The 22,892-nt window shown below is 39.9% G+C and overlaps 1 protein-coding gene and 1 non-coding gene across 2 annotated transcripts; one reads left to right on the top strand and one right to left on the bottom strand.

The window, feature by feature from the left end:
- Window positions 1–467: 467 nt before the first annotated feature.
- On the bottom strand, window positions 468–544 carry Trnak-cuu. Its single transcript has one exon. It is a non-coding gene; the product is annotated as a tRNA-Lys (tRNA).
- A 9,366-nt stretch (window positions 545–9,910) lies between these two features.
- On the top strand, window positions 9,911–21,125 carry LOC123657990 (xylulose kinase). The gene is made up of 11 exons (XM_045593469.1): window positions 9,911–9,984; window positions 10,414–10,496; window positions 10,950–11,100; window positions 14,884–15,060; window positions 15,815–16,048; window positions 16,274–16,430; window positions 16,806–17,063; window positions 17,451–17,624; window positions 20,244–20,341; window positions 20,451–20,535; window positions 21,010–21,125. The coding sequence occupies exons 1-11, from the start codon at window positions 9,928–9,930 to the stop codon at window positions 21,123–21,125; spliced, it is 1,590 nt and encodes a 529-aa protein (XP_045449425.1). The 5' UTR covers window positions 9,911–9,927.
- Window positions 21,126–22,892: the final 1,767 nt, after the last annotated feature.

Genomic DNA, 22,892 nt, shown 5'->3' with positions numbered 1-22,892 from the left:
GTCATCAAATATTACTCAAAAAGTAGTCGTCAGATCTCAATCAAATATAAATGGGACTACAAGACAAGCATCAGCTTTCGATTTAAGCAAAAATCATCAAAATCGGTACAGCCTACACCCAGTAAAATGTTATGAGGTTGTAGCATATATTTTTATTAGCACGTAGTTTCGTTCCTGCTGATGTATAATAGCACAGTTATGCACTAGCGTTGCTATTTACTTTTTCTAGGCGACTGATTTAATTTTTTGGAATACCCTCGTATCGTATTACGTTGCGGTGCACCTTAGGGGGTAGTTGTGTCGCGACACACTGGTTTGGCTGTATATAAGCCTCAGGGCGAGTGTTTGCGGGCCTCTTTGCTCTTTTTCTTTTTGGGTTGGATTCTCTCGCCGTCTTAAGATCTGAGTGCAATTTATTGTGGGTGACTCTCTAACCCAGCAAGCAATTTTCTAACACGTAGCACTGGCGCCCAACGTGGGGCACGAACCCACGACCCTGAGATTAAGAGTCTCATGCTCTACCGACTGAGCTAGCCGACTCAGCGTAAACATTCTGTGCCTAGTAATAATAGCAATAGTAAAATTCAGCCGAGCATTAATTCCATCGGTGATCGCGCGTCGAATCGTACTGTTTATTGTCAACGTTGTAAATCGTTTTCTCACTCTTATGCCGATTGTTTTAAGGATCGGAATGTTGTGTTTTGTTTTGGTTGCGGAGAGCCTAATGTGAAGCGTCCCGATTGTGTTAAATGTAAATCGAAATATAATAATGGGGTTAAAGATTTAAAAAAACGAGTAAGTTGGAACCGAGTTAAAACTAGTAATAATATTAATTTTTCTAAATCTGATTGGAATTCTTGGCTTAAAACAATTTCAATTTATTTTTTATCGTATAAATTAAACTCGGTTCTGTGTAATGATAATGGTATTGAAAATAGGCCTTATGCCGTTATACATATAGATGACATTAAGTTGTCGGGTCTCTTAGACACTGGTGCGTCTATATCAATTTTGGGGGGTAATTTTTATAAGGGTTTCTTACAACGAGGTTATACTCTTTTTAAAGATAACATTATTTCTGCGGTTGTGGCTAACGGGAACAAGTTGTTTTCTCTTGGTTACTTGTGTTTACCGGTTGCGTTCGAAGATCAACTTCATTTTATAAAATTTTTTGTTTTTCCGGAAATTAATTCAGATATCATTTTAGGCATTGACTTTTGGAAAATATTCAAAATTTGTCCGAAATATATTAATTCAGTTAGTTTTAAGCAAGAATCTATTTTGTGTAATAATTCGGATGACGTCATTACCGGTTATGAACATTTAAATAGCGATCAGCGTTCAATTGTTGATAGCATTATTAATCAGTTTCGTTCTGTTTCTTTTGAGCGTAAAGGTTTAGGGTTGACTACCGTGGTTACTCATAGAATTGATACTGGGGATGCTGTTCCCATTAAGCAAAGATATTATCGGATGTCTCCTGAGAAACAACGAATTCTTTCGGAGGAGGTTGATAAGATGCTTGAGTTGGATGTCATCGAACCCTGTCAGAGTGAGTGGAGTTCTCCGGTACTTTTGGTTCCTAAGGGAAAGGATACGGGTAGCTATCGGTTATGTTTGGATAGTCGGAAACTGAATGCGGTAACCAAAAAGGATGCATATAGTTTGCCTTATATATCAGAAATTTTAGATAATCTTAGGGATGCTCATTATTTGTCAACAATCGATTTTTGTAGTGCCTTCTTTCAAACTCAGATTCAGGAATCGGATAGGGATAAAACGGCTTTTTATATTCCGTCACGTGGTACATTCAGGTTTAAACGTATGGCGTTTGGTTTAACTAACGCACCTGCCACTCAACAGAGACTGGTGGATAAGTTGTTTGGAAACCGTTTCGGGGTTAAAGTTTGTTGTTATGTTGATGATTTAATAATTGCAACCGCGGATTTCAATGAACATGTTTCTATTTTATTACAAATATTGGAAATTTTAAAAGAATGTAATCTTACTATTAATTTTGATAAATGTCGTTTTTTTAGGAGTCAGTTGAAATATTTGGGGTATGTAATCGATGAACACGGGTTGCGTACGGACCCGGATAAGGTTTCTGCAATAGTTAATTTTCCCACTCCAACCAATGTTAGGGGTTTAAAACGTTTTTTAGGGACAGCGTCGTGGTATCGTCGTTTTATTAAGGATTTCAGTTCTTTGGCGGCACCGTTAAATAAATTAACTTCTACTCGTAAGGGTGCACCTCCATTTAAATGGACGGAGGAGGCGGATTGTTCTTTTAGAAAGCTTAAGGAGTGTTTGGTCTCTGCTCCTGTTCTCAGGTGTCCTAATTATAACGAACCTTTTGAAGTTCACACGGATGCGAGTAGTTATGGGATTGGTGCGATGCTCTCTCAGACCTTTGAAGGGAAAGAACATCCTGTTGCATATATGAGTAGGTCACTTACCAAGCCGGAACAAAATTATGGTATTACGGAACGAGAAACATTGGCGGTTTTGGCAGCGGTCGAACATTGGCGTTGTTATCTCGATAATGGTAAAAAATTTACAGTTTACACGGATCATAGTGCCCTTAAGTGGTTTTTATCATTGTCAAACCCGTCGGGTCGTTTGGCTCGGTGGAGTACTAGGTTATCAGAGTTTAACTTTGAGATTAAACATCGTAAAGGTTGTGATAATGTTATTCCTGACGCGTTGAGTCGTTCGGTTCCCGTGAGTAGTATATTTTCAATTTCAAATTATAAAGGTAATGATAAATGGTTTCTTAATATTTTTAATGGCTGCGCTAATAAGCCAGCATCGTTTCAAAATTATTGTATTAAAAATGATAAATTATTTAGATTGTCTAAAAATAAAAATTATTTAACATCGGAGTTTGATTGGAAGGAGGTGATTCCTATGGAACATCGTTCGGAAATAATATCAATTAATCATGATGTACCCACTGCAGGTCATTTGGGTATGTTTAAAACTCTTAAAAGATTAAATTTAAAGTACTTTTGGCCGAAAATGTATAAAGATGTTTTAAATTATGTCAATAATTGTTCTAAGTGTCTAGAATATAAAGCTCAAAATCATTTGACATTAGGTGTCATGGGTCGTCCTAAGAATTGTGTCCGTCCTTGGCAGGTTATTTCAATTGACATTATGGGTCCATTGCCTATTAGTAGAAAACAAAATAATTATATATTGGTTGTAACTTGTTGTTTTTCAAAATTTTGTTTAATTTTCCCTATGAAGCGCGCAACTTCCAAAGTAATAATTAAGTTAATTGAAGATAATGTTTTCTTAGTTCATGGTATTCCTCAGTCGGTAATATTGGATAATGGTACGCAATTCATTAGTAATGAGTGTATCAAATTTTTTAAAAGTTATAATGTTCCTAATGTTCATTTTACTCCACGTTATACTCCACAGGTTAATCCGGTTGAGAGATATAATCGTACTATTTTAACTTGTATTGCATCCTTTGTCGATGAGGATCATAGATCGTGGGATAGGTACTTACCTCAAATTCAATTTGCAATTAACAGCGCGGTAAATGAAACTACGGGTTTCACTCCGTCCTTTTTAGTTTTCGGTAGGGAGTTAGTGTCGTGTGGTTCGCATTATTTGGACTCTGATAGTATAGAAAATATGATTTTTACTCCTCGTGACTGTTATGCGGAGAACTTAGGTCAGTTGGCGAGTATTTTCGATAAAGTTCAATTTCGGTTGTATGCCGCTCATTTAAAAAATACTTCAAGTTATAATTTGCGTCGTAGGACTGCGGAATTTAATGTTGGTGATCTTGTTTATAAGAAAACTTACTTCTTGAGTGATAAAGATAAATACTTTTCTAAGAAATTAGCGCCTAAATTTATCAAATGTCGAATTGTTGGTAAAAGGTCTCCTCTTGTATACGTATTACAGGATATGAATGGTAAAGATCTTGGGGTTTGGCATATTAAAGATTTGAAGTTAACAGGAAGTTCTGGTAGTAAGGGTAATTGATATTGTGTTTTCTTTTTGTTTTAAATCTATATTACGTATTCCATTTTTGAGACGGGTGATGATCTCATTTTTTTATTTTGTGCTTATACAAGTACATGACTTATGATAGTTGTGTGTTGGGTACATCTCTAATGTACTTTTGGTGTTTATTTTTGTTGAGTTATTCCACTGAGCAATAACTTAATTTGTGTGTGTTGGGTGCATCTCTAACGTATCTACTCACTCATATTATTTTGTTTAAAGCCTACGCCATAAGTTGTTGTTGTTGTTGTGTTACAACTTAACTCTGGAACGGGTGGCGATTCCACATATTATTTTATTCTATCGAATATATATTCGATACTAATTGTGTTATGCACATTCTAAAGCCTACATCGGGAATACGGTATTAAATATGGATTAAAAAGAAAAAAAATTGGTAAATTAAAAATTTTAAGTAGCTGCTGAGTGGTGCTCATTTATAGACCGTCACTCTGTGTGTCAGGGCGTTAATTGTCTAGGTCGGTTAACGCACATTGATAGTTGAATTTCAGGATGTTGTATGTTAGTGAAGTATGATTGGGTCGTAAGACAGTGTTGCAGTGAATTCAAAGTTATATGTGGTGTTTTTGTAATTCGATTATCTCTTATGATTAATCTATCAAAAAAAATTATTTTCTCTTAGTATGGAGTTAAATTTTATAATCCCTTCCTGAGCTTACCAGATTCTCTCCTTACATTAGTTTTTTTTAGAATTTTGCCAGAGATGCAAAATTCTTCTCTGTCGGGGGGGGTATTGTAGCATATATTTTTATTAGCACGTAGTTTCGTTCCTGCTGATGTATAATAGCACAGTTATGCACTAGCGTTGCTATTTACTTTTTCTAGGCGACTGATTTAATTTTTTGGAATACCCTCGTATCGTATTACGTTGCGGTGCACCTTAGGGGGTAGTTGTGTCGCGACACACTGGTTTGGCTGTATATAAGCCTCAGGGCGAGTGTTTGCGGGCCTCTTTGCTCTTTTTCTTTTTGGGTTGGATTCTCTCGCCGTCTTAAGATCTGAGTGCAATTTATTGTGGGTGACTCTCTAACCCAGCAAGCAATTTTCTAACACGTAGCAAGGTATAGGTACCTAAAACCGCGTAACCTACGTTGACGAAATAATAGTCAAGGAAATACGTACTTATTATTAGATATATGTAACTCAAAAAGTACTTGTCAGATCTCAATGAAATTTTAATGTACATGACACGCAACAATTTTTGGTAACAAAAAAAAAACATCGAAATCGGTCCACATAGTCAAAAGTTATGAGGTAACATACATTAAAAAATACAATTAAATTGAGAGCCTCCTCCTTTTTTGGAAGTTGGTTAGGAACGAAATCCAAAAACTACCGCCAAATTTATCCATTCTTTTTTATTTAATATAGATTATTCAGATTTAGAAAGAAAAAAAAATCAAAAACTAAAGTTTTGTCAGGATGTCCACTACAAAAACAATCTTCTGGATGATCTTATACCTTTAGTGCAATTCATACTAATTGGTAACTAAAGTGGTCTAGCGGATAGAGTGTGTTAATAAAATATCGAGAGATGTTTTGGCAAGCACTACCGAACTTTTATTTGGTTAAGTGAAATTCATGATTGTTGCAAACGGAAGATATTATAAACATATTTAATGAAAAATGTAACTATACTATACATATGTATTTATTTTAGATCTAAGGTTATTTGTCTCTTTCTATGTTTTTACGAACGCGAGAATCTGAAAAAGCGCAAAACCGGTTCATACTCAACTTAACCTGATAGTGGCTTACATATCTATCCTTAATTTAGGCTGTAAAAAGTCACATTAAGACTCCTATTAAGGTACTATTAAAGAAAATTGGAAATCTACTATTCTCCTGGAGTAAATAAACGAAATAAAAAAACTCAAAATACAATTATATGATTTACTAATGACACAATTGAATATCAATCAAAATAATATACTTATTTGTAAAATAATATAATCATAAAAGGAATTCAGAAAAATCTTTCAAAAAAACACAAAGTAGGTAAAACCGATGTTATTACTCAGTACATGGCGAGCTGTACACGAGGGTGGCGGAGTAATCATTCGGAAAGCCACGGCTGGATCGCTCTGGCCTATTTATAACAAGGCCCTGTCGGACGAGTGAACCTGTTACTTTAGTCACCCTATACCCAACGACAGAGCCCTTTATAGAACTTTCTAAAGTTATTTTTTTAATACGTGAAATTCAATCCTTTTGAAAATCTGACAAGAATTTTTCATTCTTGTGGAAAAGATTGATTTTGGTAAAAATTGTACCTGCAATTTGTGATCGCACCGCGTTTAGCCTGTAACATCCCACTGTAGGGTATAGGACTCTTTCTCCATGGAGGAGAAAAATAGGAGCTTAATCCACCACGCTGCTCCACTGCGGGTTTGCGGATATGTTCCCTACTATGAGTAACGATCGCTATCAAATATTTATGATAATAACCGGGACTGACGGCTTAACGTGCTCCCGGAAGCACGGTGGGGAGACCCACAAGGACAGACATCCAAACCAGAAAAAAAAAGAATTATTTGTACAAATACAAATATCCATCCCGAGCAGGAATGATCCCGCACCGTCCGTTCGTGTTTTTGGCGACTACTCGCACCACTACACCATAGCGGTTCTTGTAATCGCTTTTAACTAACTTCAACAAGGATGGAGGTTATTAGGAAAGTTATGTTTGTCGCTACCGGGTCAAAAATACCACAACAGAGTTATTGTAAAAAATGGGGTTTCTAATATGTGTTTAAATAAAAGCTTTCGTTTGGTAAATTTAATAATATTTTAATGAAATAATGTGTGAATAGTGAATACAATATTTATTTGCTAACTAGCTGTGCCCGCGACTTCGTCCGCGTAGAATTTAACAATAAAGCTATTGTTCAGTTCGCAGAGTTATAAAATAAATAAATTTCTAAAATAAAAGTAGCGTAAGTTACTCCTTACTATATCAGCTATCTGTCAGAGAAAGTCCCGTCAAAATCAGACATCAGAGAGACAGACAGACAAAAATTGTAAAAAAAGTTATTTTGGTATATGTACCGTGTATACATCCACATGCATTTAGTAAAAAGCGGTTATATTAATATTACAAACAGACACTGTAATTTATTTATTTTTATAGGTGTTATTTATAATTTTTTAAATAAATTCAGTACTTTTTGTACATATCTCATAAAGAAAATTTGACTGTAAACATAGGAAAATATTTACAAAACGAGTTCAAAGTACATACATATTTTTACTTATGATAAATTTTTTAATGTGTATTAATTTCGAATATTTTTAGATAAATAAACATTCGAAATATAGCATAAAAAGTTGGTCTCCTTATATGACGACTACTATAAATATTATAAAGCAGCCTTTCCCAAAGTGGGCAATAGCGCCCCCTTTTGGGCGCTGCAGTACTAAAGGGCGGTAAGAGACTCAGAAAAAAAAATGGTGGCGTTGTGTAGAGGCTTGGAGGACGATTTATCATTTGATCTATAAGGACTTTTAGACACCGACCGAGCTCTCGACTCTCGACTATAACTTGTGAACATCAACTAATATCAATTAAAAGATTGCTCAAAGGAGGCCCTATAAAATTATTTATTCTCAAAGTGGGCAGTAGGCAAAATAAGTTTGGGAACCCCTGTTATTCCTTGCCTTCCTCGCTAAAAAGACTATAGAACACAAAAATATTTTTTCAATTTAAACCAGTTAACTCTAAGATTAGCGCGATTAAACAAACAAACTCTTCAGCTTTATGATATAGATGTTGATAATTTTTATATGACTTTACTTTTTGAGTACTCTCCCGGGTGAAAAACATTCTTATGTGTCTAAAACGTCTGTTGGTGGTCAATGCCGCATAAGCAATGGTCTATTCAAACTGGTGGATCGTTGCACGTTTCTCGAAAGGTACAGTACAAGACCAAAGGACGAGGACGCTACTTTTTCGTTTCTCCAACTTACGTACTGTGGTTTACGTAAACTGATTAACCTTTACCTACCTGGTAGAGGTACTTTGTACATTAAACTTTTGTCTGTTATCTGGGGACTTCCTCAAGGGTTTGTCCTTAGCCCTTTATCATTCAACACTCGGCACAAATAACGGAGAAAGTAGCCGTGCCCGGTCAAAATCTACGCCGAGTAGAACGGCCGCACTGTGTCTTCTTTCGACCTATCACACGATCTCTTCTTCACTTTTCTTGAAGACCGAAGCGAGGACTCCGGCCTCCAGTAAGCACGGATGGCTGCTGGTGAACAGGCACGTTGTGACACCGTGCGGTACGCTCATGATATAAAAATGAGCCTGTATCAGTATATCTTCATAGTTCATGATCATTTTTATTCGGCTTCAAAAAAAGGAGGAGCTGTTCTCATTCGACTTTTTTATTTATTATTATCTTAGAATTTTTTACTGGATGAACCGATTTCGGTGATTTTTTTCTCCTGTAGTTTTCCATCATTAAAATATAATGGTCATTTAAATTTAATCGAGGTCTGACAAGTACCTACTTTGTATTAAGTATAGGTACCTCATAGCTTTTTACTGGGTATATTGATTTTGAATTCTTGTTTTAATCCAAAACCAATGATTGTCTTCTAGTTTCAATCAAAGATCGAGATTTGACTACTGATTTTTAAGTAATCTTTGATAATTAATATTTAACTGAGGTAGGACACATCAGGAATTTCCTGCTCAAAATATGGAGCAGCCCGACTGGGGGAGTCCTCGACCTTACAGAAGATCACAGCTAAATAATACTGTTTTCAAGCAGTATTGTGTTCCTGTTGGTGAGTAAGGTGACCAGAGCTCCTGGGGCGATTGGGGATTGGGTCGGCAACGCGCTTGCGATGCGTCTGGTGTTGCAGGCGTCTATAAGCTACGGTAATCGCTTACCATCAGGTGAGCCGTAAGCTTGTTTGCCGACCTAGTGACATTAAAAAAAACGCATATTTAATTGACTATTCATTCGTCTGCTTACATTGTATTACTAGTCGATATAATTGAAACTGCAGTTGTTTTTTTTCGTTTGCGAGCAAACACAATTATTTAAAATTGTTTTGTTATATTAAAATATTTTTACTACCTATGTTCGTAAATGATTCATATATTATATATACCTATAATAATAAGATAAATTGAAAGTTACGCCTTTGAACAAATCTCTCTAGTCTGTTTGTAATTATGTAGCAAAAAAAGATTTATTATTATAAATGCAGTTTGTACGTGATAGTGGTGTTATTGTTGGCGTGCGAAATAACGGCTCTTGACCACTAATAAGAACATAAAGCCGTTAGTATCCGGCGATGCGTCGGTTTAATAAAAATTACTTCTGCCACAATATTTACTCATTTTAATATGATAAAAATAGAGCAAAAATTAGTTTAGAAATTATTCAGGCTAAAAATAGGTATGCAAGTTTGTTTCTTTTTTAATAAATAATAATTGTAGTTTCTATAATAAGCAAAAATTTCAATAAACAAAAACTAATAACACAATTTTATATGTTAAACTAAATTATTGAATCAGAAGTAAAAATAAAGATTACTTATCCATGAAATTATAAAAATTTAATGATATTTAAAAGCAGTAAAACGTAAGATTAAGAATATTTCATAATTACATAAATATTTGATTACCCTAGAGGAATGATAATACGATGACCTTGATTTACCTTATCAAGTATAATATAATAAACAACAATGATTATAAGATAGTTAAAAGTTACGAAACTAAAGCATTATGAGATAGCTTGAAATCAGACTATTGTTAATAAATTGTATTTAGTCACGAAATACGCGAAGTTGGTGCGGTCGTTTCTGAACGAACGCTAAACTGTATCATTTCGCAAACCGTACTGTCAAAATAATAATAAAAAAATGATTGAAGAAACGCGAAAAAAAACTTTTTTAGGTTTTGATTTTAGTACTCAAAGGGTAAGTCAGAATTTGATTTGAAAATTTCTTAACTCAATTTTGAATTCAAAGCAATGACATTTCATGAAAGTTTTACAGTTTCTTTAAATTTAATTAAGTTTTTAATAAAGTTTTTGTCAATTTTATGTTATTTTCGCAAACTTTGATAATACAATTAAATTAGCACATATATTTCGTTATATTGCTGACTGTTATTATAGAATTATATTCATTTAAGTATTCATCAAACAGTTTTGCTTTAAATGTATGTATAGAAAAAAAAAACTTTTGAAAGTGACTAATCTATTATAATAATTTATGCATATTGTGGGTGTTTAACGTGTTAAAACTTCAGTTTATTTGTATCAAATCTTTAAAACAATTTAACAATTTTTAAACAATTTTAGTTTTTAATTTCTGTTGTTTTATTTTTTTTTTACTAATTTATAGTTGAAAGCTGTAGTGATAGATGAAGATTATGCGGTGCAACAAGAAGCAGATGTCGAATTCGATGTGGACCTTCCAGAATTTAGGTATTACATTTATATTACTAAAAATTGACAAACCAAGTATAAAATTGAAGGATTTGTTTATTCATTGTTTTGTGATCATTGAACTCTTCTACCAATTTCATAAATTATTTTACTATTTAGAAACCAAGTTAGCCAGAAATAAGATCATCTACAAAATTTTATGTTATTACTAACTAGCTGCGCCTGCGACTCTGCGTGGAATAAAGAAAAATATTGTTTAGTTCGCAGTTGCAAAATAAATAAATTTCTAAAATAAAAGTAGCCTTAGTTACATCAGCTATCTGCCAGTGAAAGTCCACACTGATAAACTAACAAAAGCATCTGTCATATAACAGTATCCAATAGTTTAATGTTTAAGATCTGTTTATGTTTTACTATCAAGTACCACTCTATCAGATAGTGTAAATATGTTAAGCGTTACACTTACAAGTAATAATTATATTCTTATTTCAGAACTGCAGGGGGTGTTGTACGAGGGGAAGGGAGGGGTGAGGTGACAGCACCTACTCTGCTGTGGGTCAAAGCTTTAGATATGGTGATGGATCGACTTGTTGTTGCTGGAGTTGATTTTTCAACTATAGAAGCTTTGTCTGGTGCCGCACAGGTACAAGACACTTATTTTTTAAAGTAAATAACTTATTAGTTATACTTATTTTTGACATAGGTTATAGCAAGGCTCAGATAATTTTGGGGTTGATTTCCTAGCGAAAAAAGTAAGTTCTTTAGATCAATTTTTGTTTTTTAATATAACTAGGCCGGCAAACAAGCATACGCCTCAACTGATGATAAGCGATACTGTCACTTATTGATGTTTGTAACACCAGAAGTATTGCAAACACATTGCGAACTCTATTCCTCATACTCCCCAGGAGCTCGATCACCTTGCTTACCATAGGAACACAACACTGCTTAAAAGCAGTATATCAAGCTGTGATCTAATTTGTTCTTGAAAGAAGCAGACACCCATTAGAAGTATCACTCAATGAATTTATAAATTGTTTTGTATTATAGAATTTTTGTATAAACTTTAATATGTATATCTAATTAAGTATGTTATCATTAAAAGTGATATGTTTCAGTTTATGGTCGTCAATAAATAGATATTTATCTTTAGAAACAATTTTATCATACATTATTATTAGATTAAGTCACATTTCACACATGCCTACATAGTACAATGTACAATAATGAAATTAGTTTTGTTTTTGAGTTTCAAATCATGATTGCTTATTTCTTTTTAATAATGTAAAAGAAAACTAACTTGTGAACAGAATATAGTAGTAGTATTTGGATTATAATTAATTAATCAATTAATTTATTAATTTTTGACACATCAGAAGTATATTACACAAAACATTTACATGTTATATAATAGTCTAAGATACGAACTAGACGTGATCTTTACCCCCTCTGCTTAATTGATAGAAATTAAATAATTATCTTCTTTAGTATGCTAAAGATAAATTGCGTAAAAATTGTCAAGTAAATTCCTGGTCAGGCAATATTATATCTTCAGCAATCGCCATTCAAACCAGACTTTTAGCAGGCAACCCTATGTCATCGTATTTGTAATTAAACAGCACTAATTTTGATTTTATTTATTAAATATGTGGGTGAAAGTAACTAGAAAAATATATGTAATGTACCAGTTTATACTTGCCAACCCAGTAGTTATGCCATGAAATTAATAGTTAACCCAACCTTTGCATTTTCTACAGGCTTCATACTGTAGGGTACTAATTTATTCTTCAATCTCGTAGGTGAAATTTTAAATAAAAATAAATTTTTCAATTTTGTATTAAATATAGCCTGGCCAGGATTTTTCAGGTTCTTCCGAAATTATTTTTCTAGTACATTAAAATAAATATTAAATAATTTTCATCCATTAAACAGATGGGTGAAGTTCGTCCCTAGTTCATACCTCCTATAGTAGGGGAGCCCAAGCGGGGATTTCGGGATTTATTACAGCACGGCAGATTAATATACAGAGGTATACCTTGTACCCGGTTCAGTACCTCCAACAAATATGAGTCCCATGTATAAAGCCGAACGTGTAGGATAAAGGATCAGATTAGTAAAAAAAAATTGATCATCAGAAATTCTCGAGCGTGTCAGATTAAGGTAGGGTGAGTTAATTACATGCTAAAAAGTGTATATTCCAGTGTAGCTAAATACACTGCACTAAGAATACATCGACGTATTCGCTCTCTACAAAAAATTAGGCCCGAAAATTCCGAAGGCGCTTTCAGCTTTGCATGCATTCACTGGTTGCGATTTCAACCCAGCATTGTAATGACGAGAGAAAAAGAAACCTTTGCAATATCTGATGAATTCAGAAATTTTTCAAGAAGCATTTCTGGATTTGGGATCAAAGGAGCATAATGTACAGGATTCTGTTACCATCATACAGTCTTTTACTTACCACTTGTATGGGTTGAAAAAGTTAGACGACGTCAATCAAGCCAGGATTGTCATCTTCAATAGGACGTACAGGTAAAAGACAAATCACAACCCTTTTCCTAGAGTGTCCGGAATTGCGATGCGTGCAACTTGCCACCCTGTGAATCGGAGTTACTCCAGCAAGTGTGACGCACAAGATTCATTGCATGCTTTTGGAGTAATGCACACAATGCAAAAATTATTGATCTTTAACCAACGGACTATGGATGGAACGCTGTCGACGGAAAATTCAAAATGATCTGTTTTGCAGGTGATCAATTGTCGAAAGCGTACTGTTATAGCTAGTACATGCACCTCTTTGCGCTGTGATACAAGCCTTAGATGCTGCATCAGCATTTTGTCTCCAACGAAGCAGTAGGGACAGAACCTCGCGTCAGTCTGCTCGGATCCCTCATATCGGTCCCATATCTTTTTTTTTTATACCGTCGTGTATTTTATTTTATTAATTTAAGAGAAATATTGTTCAATCCCATAAATAAATTCTGTAGTTTCTAAAAATCTTTTTTTTTTAAACTCTTCACTGGGAACCCGTATAACAGTACGAAGATGTAGTCATAACACCTGATATTCTTGAAGATACTCCAGAATTAGGTATTTTTTTCCTCCAATATTTAAAAAAAACACGTTATCCATTAAAAAAAATAGTCAAATATTTTAATGACTTTTTGTAACAGATACGCAATCTGAGGATGAAATCTAGCCAGAATAGAAAGGTAATTCTACTGATGAAGATGATGATTAGTTAATCAATTAATTATAAAAAAATATTTTTTTTAGCATTTTTTAAAATTATTTTCTTACAAATACAAGTATTCTACTTAAAAAACATACACTTATTTATTTGCATGCTATTTCCTGAGCTATTATTATTATTATATTTATTTATAATAAATGAAGTTCAATGATTATAAAAAATTAAAAAAAAACTATTTTGATGTCAGATTAGGCGAATCCCTCTAGATAATCGTCAGATTATGAGACAGTAGGTACGTCTAAAACATAAAGATGAACCATATATATCTTAATCTGACCTGCTTGAGTATTTCAAAATGGCTTTTTTTTTGCACATTATAATAATGGCCTCGAGTTTGCGTCAGATCGAAATCGTCAGATTATTGAATGAGAGCTTTTTTTTGGTGCACTTAACGGCCCCTTAGAAAATCTGACGCGCTCGATTAAATTTTTTTTCTTCATTTTTAACCCTTAAGTACAACCACCCGCATCGTGCAAACGATCAGATTAACATACGTACATTATTAAAAAAACGTAGGACATTGATGCTATCAATATCTGACGCGCTCAAGTATGTCCATGCAACAGTGTTTTTTACATATTTAAAAACTTATAGCCCCTTCCCCCACCGATGTAAAGGTATATATTATATAACATTTTTTTCTTCTTATCATCTAAGCTTTGTAACCTAATAAGTCTTTATGACGCTCGAATAAATCCCCATTTAGCTTCGTGGGCTTCTCTACTACTACTATAACATCAATACAAGCACTGGCACGCTTACTGATAAAATAACTTATTCTCTTTAAAAAAAAAAATCTACAAATAAATAACAAAAATAATGTGAATCTACTGAAAAAAAAAGAACAAAACAACTAATAGTAAAATTTAGTTAATAACGTAAACATATTTAACATTATTAATAAATGTAACAGATATAAGTTGCATTGGTGTGTGTACTTTGAATATACATTGCTTCAGTTAACCAACTTACACAGTCAGTTATAAAAGATGGATATTTTATATTAAAGTCATGTGTGAGTCATGTTCGAGAGAGAGAAAATGATTTTCATGTCTTCACCTTGTTTATAAATTCACACCATACACTCATACACAAGAAAAATTTGCATAGTGTAAGTATATGCCAGCTGTAGTTCATTTTTACCTTTCCACTGGTAATGAATTTTTTTTCTAGCAACACGGTTCAGTGTGGTGGCTGAAAGGCTCTGAGGCTAAATTAGCATCATTATCAGGGGATCAGTTCTTACACACCCAGTTAGCCACATGTTTCGCGGCTGATTCTCCAGTGTGGATGGACTCGAGCACCACAGCTGACTGTAAAGCATTAGAAGAAGCAGTTGGAGGTCCTGAGGTGAGAATATCGCGTATGTCATATTAATCTTACATTTCATCACTTCATCATCATCATCACATTAATTTTACATTAGATTAATCTTACATTTAGTTAATTATATTAGAAAGTGACACTTAAATATAGACAAGAGTTTTTAAGAGTTTTATAATTTAGTCTTAGGCGTTTGCTTTTGTCATCTTTTTTTATACCACTAGCGTTGCAAACAAGCATATAGTCAGCATGATAAGTGGTAAAGAAAGCGGTAAGCGGTTTCCAAGCAGTAGGCTATGTATTGGAGGAGAAGTCTGGCCTTTTCGCCAAGGCCAGCCTGTCGCTGGAGGAATCCTGTTGCCTGCAGATCCGGGACTCTCCAATTAAAACGGCTGAAAGCTCCCGCAGGGGTTTGGTCGGTATTGCACCCCCAAGTGCTAAAGCCGACATACAGTCTAGGACTACCTACCCGGGCGTCCTGGATAGCACCCGTAAATGGGTTCCCATGCGATACCAAAAAAAAACGATAATAAAAAAAGTAGGCTAAGTATGCGTGCTATCAAGGAGTACTAGCTACTTTACTTACCACAGGAACACAACAATACTTGAAAGCAGTATTATTTAGCTGATGTTCTGTAATGTTGTCGTTTTTCCCGAACCAGGCTACTTCAAATTTGGAGCAAGAAATTTTTATGTACCCTACCCTAATAAGAAAATTCATATTATATTTGTAAAAATGGTTTTTAATGTATAAAAGAATACAATAAATAATAAATTCTAGGAGTTAGCAAGGGTAACAGGCTCAAGAGCGTACGAACGTTTCACTGGATCTCAAATAAGAAAAATGTTCCGCACACGTCCAAGAGTGTACCAAAACACTGAACGAATCTCTCTCGTGTCATCGTTCGCCTGTTCGCTGTTCGTAGGGAAAATAGCACCCATTGATTTGTCTGATGGATCTGGAATGAATCTCCTCGATATTCACACGAAGAAATGGCATGAACAAGCTCTGCAGGTGAGTTTTATGCATTAAAATTTTAGAAGATTGTTGTGTATTTAGACAAGACATTATTGATGAGTTTTTCGATATGAGTTTATACGTTTGCCAGTTAATATGGCCAAAGATAGATAATATCATCATATTATTATCTATAAGACATGTTTTATTGTCGATAATTTTCTGCCATAAGGTCTAGAAGATCTGGAGTACAGTACAGTACAGTTATCGGTAATTTTACAGGCATGTGGAGACGAAACTTTAGCAAGTAAGTTAGGGGATCCTGTACCAACTGCCACAGTGGTCAGTGCTATATGTCCATACTATGTGCAACGATATGGTTTTCGATCTGACTGCAAGGTTGTAGCTTTCACAGGAGATAATTGTTCAGCACTGGCAGGTATGCTGCAAAAAAATATCTAAATTATTTGCTACAATACTCAACATATGTTATAAATAGGGCTTGATGATTTTAATTGTGCATTATTGACAAATTTTATGATTAAATTGTTATATTGGAAAATGTCTTGTATAGTACTGTACAGTTCAGCAGCACATACATATCGCCCGATCAGCATTTTACAATAGCTGCACAATTTATTAGCTATATAAAATTAGTTTACATATATCATACAGCTCGTTTATGAGCTCACATATATCAATTAAATATTACGAAATATATTAACATTTTAAATAATTTTTTTATATCTTTTATTTACAATAATCAGCAGCTGCAAATAGCGTTTAACATATTTTTCTCTTTAAATTTTTACAGCACTCCGCCTTCGCTCAGGTTGGGTAGGTCTCAGCTTAGGGACTAGTGATACATTACTTTTGGGTCTGCATTCTGCCGCTGCTCCACCGGCAGGACATATCCTTGTTGGTCCTACAAGTGCTCCCTACATGGCTTTGCTCTGCTTTTCTAATGGATCTTTAACTAGACAGAACCATAGAGACAGACTAGTTGGACCTAGCTGGGAAGCATTCAATGATCTCCTTCAAGCAACTGTTAGAGGAAATATGGGTTATATGGGTGAGTGTTTTTCATTTAGAAAACTTTTTTTTATTGAACCTAGTTGTAATTTTTATCGAGGATTCAGGGCCCACATTTGTATTCCATAAGAGCACTTGGATTAAGCAGATTTTGTCTTGATGTTTTGGGCCAATAATAATTAGGTTTGGGACTCAGTTAAAGGTATAGCGAAAAAATCTATTTGTGATATTATGTTCTACTGTCAAAAATATAGGATGTAAAAAGCGGAAGATTGGTTAGGGTCTTCCATCAATAACGTGAGAATCGAAATGAGGGGGAGGGGTTCGAATAAAAATCACAAAACATCATAAGAGGGAGTGGGGGGGGGGAATAGATATCACTTTTTTTCATTGAACGCGCAATAACTAAACCAAAAAAAAACAACAGGTATCTACTACGACACAGCGGAGATCGTGCCGCGCGCAGCGGCAGGGCGCTGGCTGCAGGACGCGGGCGGGCGGCCGGCGGACAAGCTGGCGCCGCAGTTCGAGGCGCGCGCGCTGCTCGAGGGGCAGGCGGTGGCGCGCCGCGCGCACGCGGAGGACATGGGCTTCGTGCTGGGTGAGTGGGGGCGGGGCGGGGGCGGGGCGCGGCTGCAGGACGCGGGCGGGCGGCCGGCGGACAAGCTGGCGCCGCAGTTCGAGGCGCGCGCGCTGCTCGAGGGGCAGGCGGTGGCGCGCCGCGCGCACGCGGAGGACATGGGCTTCGTGCTGGGTGAGTGGGGGCGGGGCGGGGGCGGGGCGCGGCTGCAGGACGCGGGCGGGCGGCCGGCGGACAAGCTGGCGCCGCAGTTCGAGGCGCGCGCGCTGCTCGAGGGGCAGGCGGTGGCGCGCCGCGCGCACGCGGAGGACATGGGCTTCGTGCTGGGTGAGTGGGGGCGGGGCGGGGGCGGGGCGCGGCTGCAGGACGCGGGCGGGCGGCCGGCGGACAAGCTGGCGCCGCAGTTCGAGGCGCGCGCGCTGCTCGAGGGGCAGGCGGTGGCGCGCCGCGCGCACGCGGAGGACATGGGCTTCGTGCTGGGTGAGTGGGGGCGGGGCGGGGGCGGGGCGCGGCTGCAGGACGCGGGCGGGCGGCCGGCGGACAAGCTGGCGCCGCAGTTCGAGGCGCGCGCGCTGCTCGAGGGGCAGGCGGTGGCGCGCCGCGCGCACGCGGAGGACATGGGCTTCGTGCTGGGTGAGTGGGGGCGGGGCGGGGGCGGGGCGCGGCTGCAGGACGCGGGCGGGCGGCCGGCGGACAAGCTGGCGCCGCAGTTCGAGGCGCGCGCGCTGCTCGAGGGGCAGGCGGTGGCGCGCCGCGCGCACGCGGAGGACATGGGCTTCGTGCTGGGTGAGTGGGGGCGGGGCGGGGGCGGGGCGCGGCTGCAGGACGCGGGCGGGCGGCCGGCGGACAAGCTGGCGCCGCAGTTCGAGGCGCGCGCGCTGCTCGAGGGGCAGGCGGTGGCGCGCCGCGCGCACGCGGAGGACATGGGCTTCGTGCTGGGTGAGTGGGGGGCGGGGCGGGGGCGGGGCGCGGCTGCAGGACGCGGGCGGGCGGCCGGCGGACAAGCTGGCGCCGCGGTTCGAGGCGCGCGCGCTGCTCGAGGGGCAGGCGGTGGCGCGCCGCGCGCACGCGGAGGACATGGGCTTCGTGCTGGGTGAGTGGGGGCGGGGCGGGGGCGGGGCGCGGCTGCAGGACGCGGGCGGGCGGCCGGCGGACAAGCTGGCGCCGCAGTTCGAGGCGCGCGCGCTGCTCGAGGGGCAGGCGGTGGCGCGCCGCGCGCACGCGGAGGACATGGGCTTCGTGCTGGGTGAGTGGGGGCGGGGCGGGGGCGGGGCGCGGCTGCAGGACGCGGGCGGGCGGCCGGCGGACAAGCTGGCGCCGCAGTTCGAGGCGCGCGCGCTGCTCGAGGGGCAGGCGGTGGCGCGCCGCGCGCACGCGGAGGACATGGGCTTCGTGCTGGGTGAGTGGGGGCGGGGCGGGGGCGGGGCGCGGCTGCAGGACGCGGGCGGGCGGCCGGCGGACAAGCTGGCGCCGCAGTTCGAGGCGCGCGCGCTGCTCGAGGGGCAGGCGGTGGCGCGCCGCGCGCACGCGGAGGACATGGGCTTCGTGCTGGGTGAGTGGGGGCGGGGCGGGGGCGGGGCGCGGCTGCAGGACGCGGGCGGGCGGCCGGCGGACAAGCTGGCGCCGCAGTTCGAGGCGCGCGCGCTGCTCGAGGGGCAGGCGGTGGCGCGCCGCGCGCACGCGGAGGACATGGGCTTCGTGCTGGGTGAGTGGGGGCGGGGCGGGGGCGGGGCGCGGCTGCAGGACGCGGGCGGGCGGCCGGCGGACAAGCTGGCGCCGCAGTTCGAGGCGCGCGCGCTGCTCGAGGGGCAGGCGGTGGCGCGCCGCGCGCACGCGGAGGACATGGGCTTCGTGCTGGGTGAGTGGGGGCGGGGCGGGGGCGGGGCGCGGCTGCAGGACGCGGGCGGGCGGCCGGCGGACAAGCTGGCGCCGCAGTTCGAGGCGCGCGCGCTGCTCGAGGGGCAGGCGGTGGCGCGCCGCGCGCACGCGGAGGACATGGGCTTCGTGCTGGGTGAGTGGGGGGCGGGGCGCGGCTGCAGGACGCGGGCGGGCGGCCGGCGGACAAGCTGGCGCCGCAGTTCGAGGCGCGCGCGCTGCTCGAGGGGCAGGCGGTGGCGCGCCGCGCGCACGCGGAGGACATGGGCTTCGTGCTGGGTGAGTGGGGGGCGGGGCGGGGGCGGGGCGCGGCTGCAGGACGCGGGCGGGCGGCCGGCGGACAAGCTGGCGCCGCAGTTCGAGGCGCGCGCGCTGCTCGAGGGGCAGGCGGTGGCGCGCCGCGCGCACGCGGAGGACATGGGCTTCGTGCTGGGTGAGTGGGGGTGGGGCGGGGGCGGGGCGCGGCTGTAGGACGCGGGCGGCGGACAAGCTGGCGCCGTATTGAGTAGAAAGGAGGGGGGGTGTGAACACTGGCAGACACTGTATGTAAGATATATCGAGAACGTGAGTTTTTGGGAATCTTGCTCATTGTGGTTGATGGCGAAGAGAATAATGAAGACACTTATGCTTAGACGTATTTTTCATTTCATTTACTTTGACATTGACCAGGTTTCCAGGTGACCCAGGTTCGTGCCAAAATACGGGAAACAGGCTACATAAACTTATCTCTCAAAATAGTAATTAGAAATGTGTTTATCTCCGCAGATCCATCGTCGCGCGTGGTGGCTACTGGCGGCGCGTCCGTCAACACCGCGCTGTTGCAGATCTTCGCGGACGTCTTCAACACACCCGTATATGTGCAGGTGCCAACTGTTTATATACCTGTGTTGTAACTTTGATTATTCACAACTATTTTCCTCATCGATAATGGATTTTAATTAGTAATGTTTCTCTTATTTTATCTAACATCAGGACCAGCACGCGAACGCCGCTCTGCTAGGGGCAGCGATTCGCGCGGCAGAAGTGTGGAGCTCTGAAACTGGCACCAAATTGACAGGTAACATTTTATGCTTAAATTTTTATTATGGTTATTATTAGAGTATTGTATCCGTATGATCGCCATCTGGTGTATATGATAACAACCGGGCCCGATAGCTTAACGTGCTTTCCGAGGCACGGTGTAGAGAACTAACAACCAGACCAGAAATAAATAATTCTATAAACACAAATATCCGCTCCGAGCGGGAATCGAGCCCGCGACCGTCGGTGTTTATGTGCCGCCGACACGGCACACGCACCATTACACCAGAGCGATCTTTACTCATAATAAGGAATATATCCGCCAGATATTACAGGCTGAAGTGTAGTGACCTTGAAAGTTTAAAAATATGTCAAAGTTTATAAAGAAAACAAACAATCGTGTAGTATTCATAAACTTTATATCTATCAATGGTTGTTGACACTAAAAACAAAATACTATCGATATACGAGTATCACATCACTAGTGAAGTAAACAAAACAATTGCTAAAGGTTCCGAGCCCACAATGTCTCCAGTAGCGAGTCCTTACCCCGACGCGGAGAGGATCTACAAGCCAATGCTCGACAGGTACAGGAAAATCATAGAAAACATTCCTAGACTGGGTTAAATGTCCATACATTACTGCCGTCTTTTACATATTTTTTTTTCATTTTCATAAAATACAATCTTAGTTGCATACTAATAAATTGCACTAAATCTACTAGAGCTGTCTAATAATTGGACGGCAGTCAAATGAGTCACTCAAAATTGAATCAATGAGACTTAAATCACACACACAAATATTTTTTCTATATTATTACACATATTACATTAAGATTCAATGAAATTGATTTGATTGCAAAGTGCAACTGCATTTAATTAAAGTTTCAAAGGCTCTGGTGGGTTTAGTGTTAACATTTCACTGAAATCTCATATTTTTTTGTCATTTTTTTTGCACTTGTAATGTGATACTTAATTAAATAGTAAATTTTAGTTTTAATATTGTCGCATAATTCCTAGCACGCATTCCATAAGCGCTAAAGCATAATTTTTTTATTTAATTTAAAAGTAATCTCAAGAAAAATATGTAAATTATATTTTGAAGACTTTATACTCATCTCGATAGTCCTATAATTGAAAGATCTCCAACAAGATTTAAAATTATATTATAAGTGAGGTAATTTATTGTTATCTTAAGGAATCTTTCATTACATTCCATTTTTTTTTTGTTTGTTATGGTATTGTTATATTTTTAACTTATTTTAAATAACTTAAAATTGGTTTTTTTTGCTTTTTTTTATGAAAACCTATAATTTTTGTGCAATGTTTTTACATAAATAAGATTATATATATATATAATTTTTTTTATTACTATTGTAAGGAAACTGTAGCTATCGCTTTTATGATCAGTCATTTTGTTATTTTTTGTTAAATGTCACATTTGATAAAACTTTTGTTAACTATTGTAGTTACAATAATGCCACAGAAAGTTCATACATACTTTGTCCATTCTTGTATTTGTACTACCGAGTCATTTGGTTTTTGTTATTATGCATATTAATTACGTATGTGATAAAAATGAGCTTGAATCACTATATTTATATATAACTATTAATATCGCATATATATACTTTAAATATGAGCATTTTAAGTAAAAATTCTTACTTAAGTGAACTTTGAATAGAATAATCAATAATAAAAGGCGTATAAATTACATATCTTATTTCACTTCAGCCTATCGCAGTCCACTGCTGGACATAGGCCTCCCCAAGTTCGCGCCACACATCCCGGTCTTCCGCAATCCTCATCCAGCCTACACCGGCAATTTTACGTAGATCGTCGGTCCAACGGGCCGGAGGACGTCCCACACTGCGTTTGCCAAGACGCGGTCTCCACTCTAGGACCCGTCTACTCCAACGGCCATCGGTCCTGCGACACAGATGACCAGCCCACTGCCACTTCAACTTGCTAATTCTGTGGGCTATGTCGGTTACTTTCGTTCTCTCGCGGATAGTCTCATTTCTAATCCTGTCTTTGAGAGAGACCCCAAGCATAGCCCGTTCCATTGCACGTTGTGCGACTTTAAACTTGTGGACCAGTCCCTTGGTCAGTGTCCACGTCTCGGCTCCGTATGTTAACACAGGCAGGACGCATTGCTCGAAAACTTTTGTCTTCAAGCATTGCGGAATCTTCGAAGTGAAGACTCGACGGAGTCTGCCAAACGCCGCCCAGCCCAACCGAATCCTCCTATCGGCCTCCTTCTCGAAGTTGTTGCGGCCTAGTTGGATAGTATGGCCTAGGTAAATATAATCCTGAACAACTTCGAGAAGGGTACCATCGACCGATACCGGTATCGGTATGACTTGGTTGTTAAACATAACTTTCGTCTTATCCA

This window comes from Melitaea cinxia, chromosome 11, assembly GCF_905220565.1.
Source record: "Melitaea cinxia chromosome 11, ilMelCinx1.1, whole genome shotgun sequence".
Lineage (NCBI taxonomy): Eukaryota > Metazoa > Arthropoda > Insecta > Lepidoptera > Nymphalidae > Melitaea > Melitaea cinxia.
This window is presented reverse-complemented; position numbering and strand designations above follow the sequence as displayed.